This window comes from Podarcis cretensis (assembly GCF_951804945.1).
Source record: "Podarcis cretensis genome assembly, chromosome: 18".
Taxonomy (NCBI): Eukaryota; Metazoa; Chordata; class Lepidosauria; order Squamata; family Lacertidae; genus Podarcis; species Podarcis cretensis.
Window position 1 is genome coordinate 9,364,672 of NC_137188.1, and position 11,275 is coordinate 9,375,946.

Here is an 11,275-nt window from a genome sequence, read left to right on the forward strand (position 1 = left end):
GACCGCAAAACGCACCTAGTTTTTGGCGGAGGAAAACAAGAAAAAAAATATTCTGAATCCCAGAAGCCAGAACAGCAAGAGGGATCGGTGCGCAGTGAAAGCAGCGATCCCTCTTGCTGTTCTGGCTTCTGGGATAGCTGCGCAGCCTGCATTCGCTCCGTAAGACGCACACACATTTCCCCTTACTTTTTAGGAGGGAAAAAGTGAGTCTTATAGAGCAAAAAATACAGTAGTCGGGGCTGGGGCAGCAAGAGCTTGGCTTTCCGATGAATGTTTGATGCGGTGCAGAACTTTGATATTGCAGACTCCCTTCAGCACTCGGAATCAGCACAGTTCCAGCGATGTTGGCCCTGAATCAGGAAGACTATGCCCTGTGTTTTCTTGTTGCCCATACATCCGTAAACATCTGCAAAGTGTATCCTGTTCCCTGACTTAGTTCCGATTAAATCAGCCCGTGGGACAAAGAGGTCTGCTTTTCCTTTTTAACACCTCGGCTCCGGATAAACTTCTTGTCGCTAACCAAAAACTGCCAACAAGAACCCAAACGCCTTTTGCAAAGCTTACAATCTGTATCTTCTCACAGAGCCCAGTGCTATGTGCATTTTGATCAGCAGAAAAGTCCTGCTGAATCCCATGGGACTTACTCCCAAGTAAGTGCATGTAGGATTGCGGCATCAATTAACCGGCAGAGGGGATTTAAAACAAAAACTGTTGCCTGGAGGTTTGTGATGGCCTAGCAGCTGAGGTCTTGCAAAGCATTTTGGTTTGGCACACCAGATTTCCTGCAATCAAATCTTTCACCTCCAAATTGCTGCAATAAAAACGTATATTTTTTTTGCAACTGTTTTGGCAAGTGATCAGACTGAATGAAGGTACATCTGGCATCTGATCTCATTTCTCTCACACACTTAATAATGTTTGGCACTGCTGGGTTTTCACCAGGGTTAAGTAAAGGTAAAGGGACCCCTGACCATTAGGTCCAGTCGTGGCCGACTCTGGGGTTGCGGCGCTCATCTCGCTTTACTGGCCAAGGGAGCCAGCGTACAGCTACCGGGTTATGTGGCCAGCAGGACTAAGCCACTTCTGGCGAACAAGAGCAGCGCACAGAAACGCCATTTACCTTCCCGCCAGAGCTGTACCTATTTATCTACTTGTACTTTGCGTAGATAAAGTGCATATATAGATATTTATTATTATTATTATTATTATTATTATTATTATTATTATTATTATTACTATTATTACTATGATGACTACTACTACTATTACAGTGGTACCTCGGGTTACATATGCTTCAGGTTACATACGCTTCAGGTTACAGACTCTGCTAACCCAGAAATAGTACCTTGGGTTAAGAACTTTGCTTCAGGATGAGAACAGAAATTGTGCTCCGGCGGCACAGCAGCAGCAGAAGGCCCCATTACCTAAAGTGGTGCTTCAGGTTAAGAACAGTTTCAGGTTAAGAACGGACCTCCGGAACGAATTAAGTACTTAACCTGAGGTACCACTTTATTCTTATTGTTGTTGTTGTCGCCACTGTCGCAGACGACTCTGGGGTTGCGGTGCTCATCTCGCTTTACTGGCCGATGGAGCTGGCGTTTGTCCGCAGACAGTTTTTCTGGGTCATGTGGCCAGCAGGACTAAGCCACTTCTGGCGAACCAGAGCAGCGCACGGAAACGCCGTTCACCTTCCCGCCGGAGCGGTACCTATTTATCTACTTGCACTTTGACGTGCTTTTGAACTGCTAGGTTGGCAGGAGCAGAGACCGAGCAACAGGAGCTCACCCCGTCGCGGGGACTCGAACCGCTGACCTTCTGATCAGCAAGTCCTAGGCTCTGTGGTTTAACTCACAGCGCCACCCGCGTCCCGCTCACCAGAGTTAGCAGGAAGCAAAACTGGGCACATTTCTCTTCAAAACAGAATAGGCCCAACTGAATCAGCCTCGGTAAGTTATTGCATTCCTTGGACCAGAGCTCCTAACACACCTGACTTAACGTAAGGAGATAAGGAGAACCAGAAACATTTTTACTTTGCATTGTAGGAGATGATGTTAATAGACAGGATTGCAAGTTGTTTTTACATGCAGAGACAGCAGCCAAAATATTATCAGCACAAAAATGGAAACAAGAAGAATTACCGACGAAAGAAGAACGGCAGGCGAAATTGATGGACTATGCAGAATTAGATAAATCAACAGGAAGGATTCGAAACCTGCGGGACCAGAGATTCTTGGAAGACTGGAGTAAATATATGAACTATTTGAAAAGGAATGGTAATGAACAGATCACTCTAGTAGGATCGCAATAAGTTCTGTAAGGAGGACTATTTGAAATATTGCAAGGAAGCCTTTGAGAAGAAATGTTAGTTAATGATAATTAAGAGTAATAGAGAAATTAAGAAATGCAGAATAAGTGATAAAGAACGAAAAATCATCAGAGGTGTTGACGGAAGTCTAAAATATTGTATAAGATAAGAAGTTATGTTATATGATTGTTGGAAATGATATGTATATGTTTAACTTGCTCTGTGTGAAGATGTCTTTCCTTTAAGCCAGGGGCTGGCAAACTATGGCCCAGGGTCCGGATGCGGCCCACCAGGCTCGTAAATCTGGTCCGCGGACCCTGCTGCCTGCTCAGCCAGTCCCTGTGCTGAGCTAAACCGGCGTGGCGCGGCGTTTCCTTGAACAGAAGCTGCGGACGCATCGCTGTGCGGGGACTGACTTCTGTGATGCTGGCACAGTTTCAGATTGGCTGCAGTAAGCTCCTGCAGCCAATCCGAAGGCTTGCCGCCCGTGCGCTGAGGTAAACCCGGCGAGGCCATGGACAGAGAGGTTGGTGAATGGGCAGCGGGTCTGGTCCGTGCCATGGGCACTAATCCAGAATGTGGCAGCTAGACTGGTGACTGGGAGCGGCCGCCGAGACCACATAAAAAGACCTACATTGGCTCCCAGTACGTTTCCGAGCACAATTCAAAAAGTGTTGGTGCTGACCTTTAAAGCCCTAAATAGCCTCGGCCCAGTATACCTGAAGGAGCGTCTCCATCCCCATCGACCAGCCCGGACACCGAGATCCATCTCCGAGGGCCTTCTGGCAGTTCCCTCCCTGCAAGAAGCCAAGTTATAGGGAAGGCAGAGGGCCTTCTCGGTGGTGGCGCCCGCCCTGTGAAACGCCTTCCCACCAGATGTCAAAGAGAACAACAACTACCAGACTTTTAGAAGACATCTGAAGGCAGTTCTGTTTAGGGAAGCTTTTAATGTTTAAGAGACTACTGTATTTTAATACTTTGTTGGAAGCTGCCCAGAGTGGCTGGGGAAACCCAGCCAGATGGGCGGGGTATAAATAATAAATTATTATTATTATTATTATTATTATTATTATTAGTATATTCACCCGGAGCTTGGCACACCTGCTGGCCCTGTGCCTGGCGCCCGGCTCAGCCCCGCTGTTGGTGGCACGCTTGGCGCAAGCTGGAGGGCGAGCTGCCCACCGCCTGCCCAGCGCTCCATGTGCGCGGCCTGACCGCCAACCTGGCCTTGGACGACAGACCACAGCACATGGTGCACACCACCTGGGAGCTCTGTGTGGACAGGCCGATGGAGCAGCCGCCGCTCGTCAACAACACCGGTGAGCGGGTGGTGCCGAGACGCACTCCTGAGCGCGTGCAGAGTGCGTCCCTCCTCCAGGCCCGGAGGCAACTGCGGGACCTGCTTGCAGGGTATTTATATTTTTCAAAATATAGTCCGGCCCCCTGCAAGGTCTGAGGGACAGTGGACCGTCCCCCTGATGAAATAGTTGGGTGAGCCCTGCTTTAAGCTGTCCCAAATCTTCCAAGAAGCTGCACTGGGAATAATTCTCCCTTCCCAGAAGGCCCAAGACATAAGAGCAGGGAGAGGGGGGCGGCCGAACAACACACATCCAAAGTGGATCTCTGCGGCATGCCATGGCACCAAGATGCCCTGCTTCAAACCAGGGGACTTCTCTCCCACCTCTACCCCAAACCGTGTCCTGGGGCAGTTGTGTTCACTAGTGGTCTTGAGCCTCAGGTCCCTAGCAGGCCTGGCCCGTCCCCCTGAGCTCTTCCTGCCGGTTCTGCAGACATCCCTCCCCAGATTCCCCACTCCTAACCTTGGGGAAGCTGAATTAAGGTCACCTTTGCTGCAGAATCAAAAAGCTGTCGCTCATTCAGACAACTGGGGTGGTTTGGCAGGTTGGTGGTGGAAGAGAAAGCTCCGTCAGACTCAGGGCTGCCAGCTTGGCCTCACAACTGCGGGTGCCATCAGGCAGCGTGCATGACCCTGGCCCAGATATTTGTGGGTGCCGGGCTCCTTCGCGGGGGGAATTTGTGGGTGCTCAGGCACCCAGGGAGCTGGCACCTATGGATAGACTTCTATCTGTCCCGTGGAGATATTTGCACCCATTATAGGGGCAGAAGATGGACCAAACTGGTCAAGGAATCTCCAGCTGTTAAGCGCATCCGAATTGCCTGCGGTGAAGGCGAGGGACTCTCTTCTGGAGACGCCTGAGTTTATTTATTTTTTTTTTTAAAAAATGTAAATAAATCCCAGGCCATTGGGGGCAGAACAATCCTCCCGGACCTACGAACCGTGCCGAAAAGCGTCAAGGCGCGAAGCCTCGGTCTACCCAAAAGGGTCCAGTATGGAGAGCCTGGTCGGTCCGGTCGAAAGGCCTTCGGCGTTTGGTTTTGCGCTTCCTCTGTCCTTCGGCACCGCGGCAGACCACGGCCCTCGGCCTCCTCCTCGCCCGCAGCTCAAGCGACACGTGCTCCCTCCGAGCCCCTCGGACGCCTCCCCGACGGTGCCATGCCGAAGAGTGCATCCGCAGTGGACCGCAGCGCCGGGGCTGCTTCTCCCGCTCTGTCCCCGCGGCGGCAATTCCGCACTCCTCCTCCGCAGGAGCGTACGGCGGAGGAGAATTTCTGAATGGGCTGAGCATCCCCCGCTCCCCCCCCCCAGCACGTTGTGGAAGGATGACATCAGGCGGAGAGAGAGCGCGGACCGAAACGGTGTCGGGTCCAAGCGTGCGTAAAAATACGCACCGGTGGAAAGGAGGACCCCCTCCCGAAACAGCTTCCGGAGACCCTCTTCCCGAAAACCCGTGGCTGGCCATTGCACAACAAAAGGCTGGGGCGAGGGTCTTCCTTCCTCGACAGCGGAAGGGGCTTAACGATTTGCAGACAATAGCTCGACGCCCCAGAGATGCGCTTTCCCGGGTACCACGGATGCTCCGCATCGCTCCTTTCGCGCCGGACGACCCTCCTTCCCCCATCCCGGGTTTAGTCGGGTCCAAAGGTTCGGTTTCCCCGAACTTTGGCAAAGTCTGCTGGGCACCCCCGAAAAGCAGGAAAATCCGGCCTCATCTCTCGTCCACCCCCCTCCCCACCCTTGCACCACTGTCGTTTCCCCCACCCTCCCAAGGGATAGCGCAACGGAGGTGGCCCAAACCTCGCCAAATACTCACCCAGGACCCCGGTGGCAGCTGGCCCGGACGCCTCGCCATCTGTGGCGCCCCTCTTGTGGCGCTCGCTGTCCTGGGAGCCCGGCGCCGCTCCTGCCCCGCTCTCTGGCATCGCGTCTGAGCTCAAGGTTGAGGGCTGGACCGCAAAGAAGACAGCATTGCAGAGGCCGGGATGCAGGCTTCCCCGCTAGCCAAGAAACCCCGGGCTGCTGCTCTCACAATAGCCAGCGCGGCGGCGGCTGCAGCGGGAGCGCAAGACGGCCGACTACCTGCCGCATCCGAAGCGCCATCCTGGCTGGCAGGAGAAGGGTGCAAGGACCCGAGGCAGGTGCGCAAAAAGGGGTCTCTCTGTCTCCCTCTTCCCGGGCCAGGTGAGCCCCTGCCGGAGAGTCTCCAACACAACCAGCGCCGAAAGGTGCCTCCGAGCGAGCGAGCAGCCAGAAGGAGGGACAAAGGAGAGGGTGGGGGGAGCTGTTAAGTTAAAAGGCAAGGAGCTTTTAATAGTCTGGTTGGCCTGCGTCTCCTCAGCGCCATCTGCCAGCAGCCTGCGATGGATCAATTTCCTCCCTCCTTCAAGATTCTGAGACTTGACAGCTAGCAGATAAGTCAGAATCATCGGACTGTGGCGTTGGAAGGGAACTCGAACCCATGACTCTTGAGAGATAATAATAATAAATGTTATTATACCCTCCCCAGCCAAGAGCGGGCTCAGGGTGGCTGGCACCAGGTATAAAAACAATTGATTGAAATACAACTTAAAAACAAGATTAAAATGCAGCCTCATTTCAGCAGAAACTCAAATCAAAAACTTTTTGGGGAATGAAAACCTCAAGTCTTCACCAAGGCCAACTATCCAGACTGGTCCTACGTGGGCCAGAAAAAAGCCAGGGAAGTCCCCAAATAGGAGTTCCATCGCAAAAGGAGAAAGGGAAAAGGAAAGAGGGGGAGGGGATCAAGTTGATTCCAAGCCAAAGGTCAGGCAAAGTCTCCTATGCTCCACTGACGTGGAGCCATCTCAGTTAAAATAATTATACCCAGTTAGAATGAAGTAAGGGCTGGGGGGGGGGGGACTTGAATAAAATATTATGGGGGTAGCAGGTAATCCCTGACACCCCACATAATCCATCACAAGATGCGAGACAAGCACAACATTTGAATGGCAATGCCCATTAACTTTAGTAAAGGGACCCCTGACCATTAGGTCCAGTCATGGCCGACTCTGGGATTGCGGTGCTCATCTCGCTTTATTGGCCGAGGGAGCCGGCGTGCAGCTTCCGGGTCATGTGGCCAGAAGGACTAAGCCGCTTCTGGCGAACCAGAGCAGTGCACGGAAACGCCGTTTACCTTCCTGCTGGAGCGGTACCTATTTATCTACTTGCACTTTGACGTGCTTTCGAACTGCTAGGTTGGCAGGAGTACGGACTGAGCAACGGGAGTTCACCCCGTTGTGGGGATTCGAACTGCCAACCTTCTGATCGGCAAGTCCTAGGCTCTGTGGTTTAACCCACAGCGCCACCTGCGTCCCTTGTTAACTTTAGGGGGCTCAAATATTTCATTGTGGGTGGGGGCTGAAGGGACCTCGGCCCCTAGGAGTTGGCTCCTATGGAATGAAGTGTATGGAAGGAGGCGGGTGGAATTCTCGAATAACTTATCCTATATACCCAAAATACATTGTTTGATTTAATTTCCTACCCCCCACATTCCTAGTGAAGGATATGGCAGGATTTTTAGCCGAGACAAAGGAAAACAGAAACACTGTATTTATATCCTGGGACGCAGGTGGCGCTGTGGGTTAAAGCCTCAGCGCCTAGGGCTTGCCGATCGAAAGGTTGGCGGTTCGAATCCCTGCGGCGGGGTGCGCTCCCGCTGCTCGGTCCCAGCGCCTGCCAACCTAGCAGTTCGAAAGCACCTCCGGGTGCAAGTAGATAAATAGGGACCGCTTACCAGCGGGAAGGTAAACGGCGTTTCCGTGTGCGGCTCTGGCTCGCCAGAGCAGCGATGTCACGCTGGCCACGTGACCCGGAAGTGTCTCCGGACAGCGCTGGCCCCTGGCCTCTTAAGTGAGATGGGCGCACAACCCCAGAGTCTGTCAAGACTGGCCCGTACGGGCAGGGGTACCTTTACCTTTATTTATATCCTGCTTTCCTGCAAAGGCAACCGAAAAGTGCTTACAATAAAGCAAGTGGTTTGTTTGTTTTTAATGCATGTGCACAGAATTATAAAAAAAAAAAACTCAGTTGAACCCAGTAAATCAATGAAACAGTGTGAGTTCACCAGCGGGGCAGGAAAGGACATTCTTATGTACTGAAGTTCTCACCCTGGGCCAGCAGGGGGATGCTGTAGATAGCTATGCAAATGAAGGATCGAAAGTGATTGGATAGTTTGTATGCAAATGAAGGATTGAAAGTGATGTTCAGTGATTGGATAGTTTTAGAAAGTTGCTACAGATACGTTGTTCTGGAGCTCTATATAAGCAGGCTGACTGAACCCTTCAGTTCAGTTCTGTTCTGGCCTCGGAATAAACAAGAGCTGTTTGAAGAATCGCTGTGTCGTCTGATATGTTCACCCACAACTTAACAGACATCTCATTTTGGCCATCCGGCTCCTGAGAGATAAGTTCGCACCTGAATATGGAGGCTTGGTTTGCCTAGGCCTCTACCCTCTGCGGAGTTTATTTGACAAATTGTCATCGCCACAATAATAATCTTCCTTTTTTATATTTAAAAAAAGGCCACCACAATTCCAAAACACCCTCTCTCTTGAATTTACTGCCCAACTGGTTTGCCCATGGGATGCAGCATCTAGACTGGTGACTGAGAGTGGCCGCTGGGACCATATAACACCAGTCCTGAGAGATCTGCATTGGCTCCCAGTACGTTTCCGAGCACAATTCAAAGTGTTGGTGCTGACCTTCAAAGCCCTAAACCGCCTCGGTCCAGTATATCTGAAGGAGCGTCTCCACCCCCATCATCCAGCCCGGACACTGAGGTCCAGCGCCGAGGGCCTTCTGGCAGTTCCCTCACTGCGAGAAGCCAAGTTACAGGGAACCAGGCAGAGGGCCTTCTCGGTGGTGGCACCCGCCCTGTGGAACGCCCTCCCTTGAGTTGTGAAGGAAATAAGCAGCTATCCTATCTTTAAAAGACATCTGAAGGCAGCCCTGTTTAGGGAAGTTTTTAATATTTAATGTTGTATTGTTTTGAACACTTGATTGGAAGCCGCCCAGAGTGGCTGGGGAAACTCAGCCAGATGGGCGGGGTATAAATAAATTATTATTATTATTATCAGCCTTGGTATTTATGGGACAAGGAGAAAGGGTTTCTCTTAGAATCACAGAATCGTGGGCTTGAAAAGGGACCCAAGAATCATCTATGCAATAAAGCAATCACAGCTAAATAATTCCTCTTGTTAGATATTGTTGTGATATTTGGCCTTCCGGGAGTTAGAACTCCAAAATAGCTTGCTGATCGCTTCGGAGGCTGTTTCTGCTCCTCCAAGTGGGTCTTTGCCTCTTCCCCACTTCGTCTCACCGCTTCTTTTTGCTGAAGTCGCCTTAAAAACCTTCCCAGATTTCTCTTTTCTCCGGGGTTGTTTTCCTGTCTTGACCTCAGACGTCTCCTCGGGTCCCCCAAAGGTCAGGCTGTTATTTCTAGAGACAGGGACCCGAGATGGGTGTAAAAATACCAGCAAGGTAACTTGACCTGGGGTGTACAAGGTCCCTTTGCTGAGGTTGAATTTAAGGCCTGTAATGTGTCTGGGTTCAGTGTATGCATGTGTGAAGTGTCATTTTGGGGCAACGTCACCACTTTGCAAGGGACCGGCTTCCTTGTGGGTAGGGGAGCACTTTTTGGGGCTATTGTTTAAAGCTCCAGATCATTCCGGAAACTTGAATTTGCTAGCACCATGTAGCATTTAGATGGGCTTCCTTTAAAAAAACGAGTGTGGGGCTGAGCATTCTGAAAATCTGCACATACACACATTTTTTTTTTATAAGGACTCATGAAATCTGCAAATTAGAAAGCTATATAAATGTATAAGGATTGGGGAATCTTTAAAGAATATTTAGAAAACTATGGAATAAAAGGAAACATCTTGGCAGAATTAGACTGATCCCCTGCTCACCCCACGCAGGGAGGGAGGAGAGGAATCCAGAACATTGTTGTGCAAGCTCTTATATATACTTTTGAAACTGCCCACCCTGTAGCCCAAGACCACCACCCAAAACATCATGCATACATCACAGAAAGAGGTGGTCCCTGGCAGAAATTTGAGTGTGTTGCTTCTCTCCTGTCTTCCAGTATGCCTGATAATAATGCCTTATCTGATTGCCTTTTCTGGGTAGCGGGCCATTCCTTGGAGATGGTAAATACTTAGTTCCTGAATCTCTTATGCATGTTGAGAGTGCGCTCAGCTTAACAGATACTTGCCAGGCTGTATTTGCAAAGGGAAGTGTAAGCCCCTATCGGCCAAAGACAATTGGAAAGCTTTTCCCATTTCCTTCCTCCTTGCAGAGAAACATTTGAGGTCAATTTAGGAGAGTCAAAACGGCTTCAGAATTGTTGGCGCTGTGGGTTAAACCACAGAGCCCGGCGGTTCGAATCCCCGCCACGGGGTGAGCTCCTGTTGCCTGGTCCCTGCTCCTGCCAACCTAGCAGTTCGAAAGCACCTCAAAGTGCAAGTAGATAAATACCGTATTTTTCGCCCTATAGGGTGCACTGGCCCATAGGGTGCACATAGTTTTTTTTTGGGGGGGGGGAATAAAGGGGAAAAAATATTTCCCCCCCAGGCGCGGGGCTGGGGCGGGAGAAACCCAAGCTTCCCCGACCCCAGAACAGGCTGCTATCCGCAAGCCTTGGGAGCCCTGCGGGAATTCCCGCTGGGCTTGCCAGGCTTGCGGATATCTGCCCAAAGCCCGGGGCGTGCTACTCAGCACGCCCCAGGCTTTGGGATGCACGCCGCTATCCGCAAGCCTAGGGAGCCCACAGAAACTCCCGTGGGCTCCCAAGGCTTGCAGATAGCTTCTTGAAGCCTGGAGAGCGAGAGGGGTCGGTGCGCACCGACCCCTCTCGCTCTCCAGGCTTCAGCGAAAGCCTGCATTCGCCCCATAGGACGCACACACATTTCCCCTTCATTTTTGAGGGGGAGAAGTGCGTCCTATAGGGCGAAAAATACGGTAGGTACCACTCCAGTGGGAAGGTAAAAGGCATTTCTGTGCGCTACTCTGGTTCGCCAGAAGCGGCTTAATCATGCTGGCCACATGACCCAGAAGCTGTACGCCAGCTCCCTCGGCCAATAAAGCGAGATGAGCGCCACAACCCCAGAGTCGGCCATGACTGGACCTAATGGTCAGGGGTCCCTTTACCTTTACCTTACTATTTCAGACCAGTGGCGTAGCATGGGGGGGCGGGGGGGGGGGCGGCCGCACCGGGCGCAACATCTGGGGGTTAGGGTTAGGGGGCGCAAATCCATGGGTTAGGGGGCGCAAATTACTTGCCTTGCCCCGGGTGCTGACAACCCACGCTACGCCACTGTTTCAGACACGTGGTTTGTATACTTATGTATGTGTTTGCCTTGTACATTTCGGAACATTTATATAAATATATATGTGTGTGTGTGTGTGTGTGTATATATATATATATACTTATAAATATATGTATATTTATGTATATGTATGTATATATAGATATATAAATTTTTATAAAGACCTTAGAATTCCTATAAAACTAGGGTAAAACTTTTTTGCAATCTTCCCCATGCACGCCCACAGACCAGGATGGAGGACAAAACAGATGCCAGCCCCCAC

The 11,275-nt window shown here is 51.1% G+C and overlaps 2 protein-coding genes across 3 annotated transcripts in view; one reads left to right on the forward strand and one right to left on the reverse strand.

Annotated features, from left to right (window-relative positions):
• Positions 1-6,005, reverse strand: part of ANO8 (anoctamin 8) — a 44,435-nt gene extending 38,430 nt beyond the window's left edge. The window contains exon 1 of one of the 2 annotated variants that reach the window (XM_079960464.1): positions 5,479-6,005. In XM_079960464.1, the coding sequence (XP_079816590.1) occupies positions 5,479-5,587 (109 nt within the window). In that variant the 5' untranslated portion in view covers positions 5,588-6,005. The remainder of the gene's footprint in view (positions 1-5,478) is intronic. The other variant, XM_079960465.1, reaches the window with a different exon arrangement.
• Positions 6,006-6,654: 649 nt separating this feature from the next.
• The window catches only part of LOC307206976 (vomeronasal type-2 receptor 26-like), a gene marked incomplete at its 5' end in the record, with an annotated part of 60,162 nt that continues 55,541 nt past the window's right edge, over positions 6,655-11,275 (forward strand). Inside the window, one exon of the mRNA XM_079960537.1 lies at positions 6,655-6,834. The remainder of the gene's footprint in view (positions 6,835-11,275) is intronic.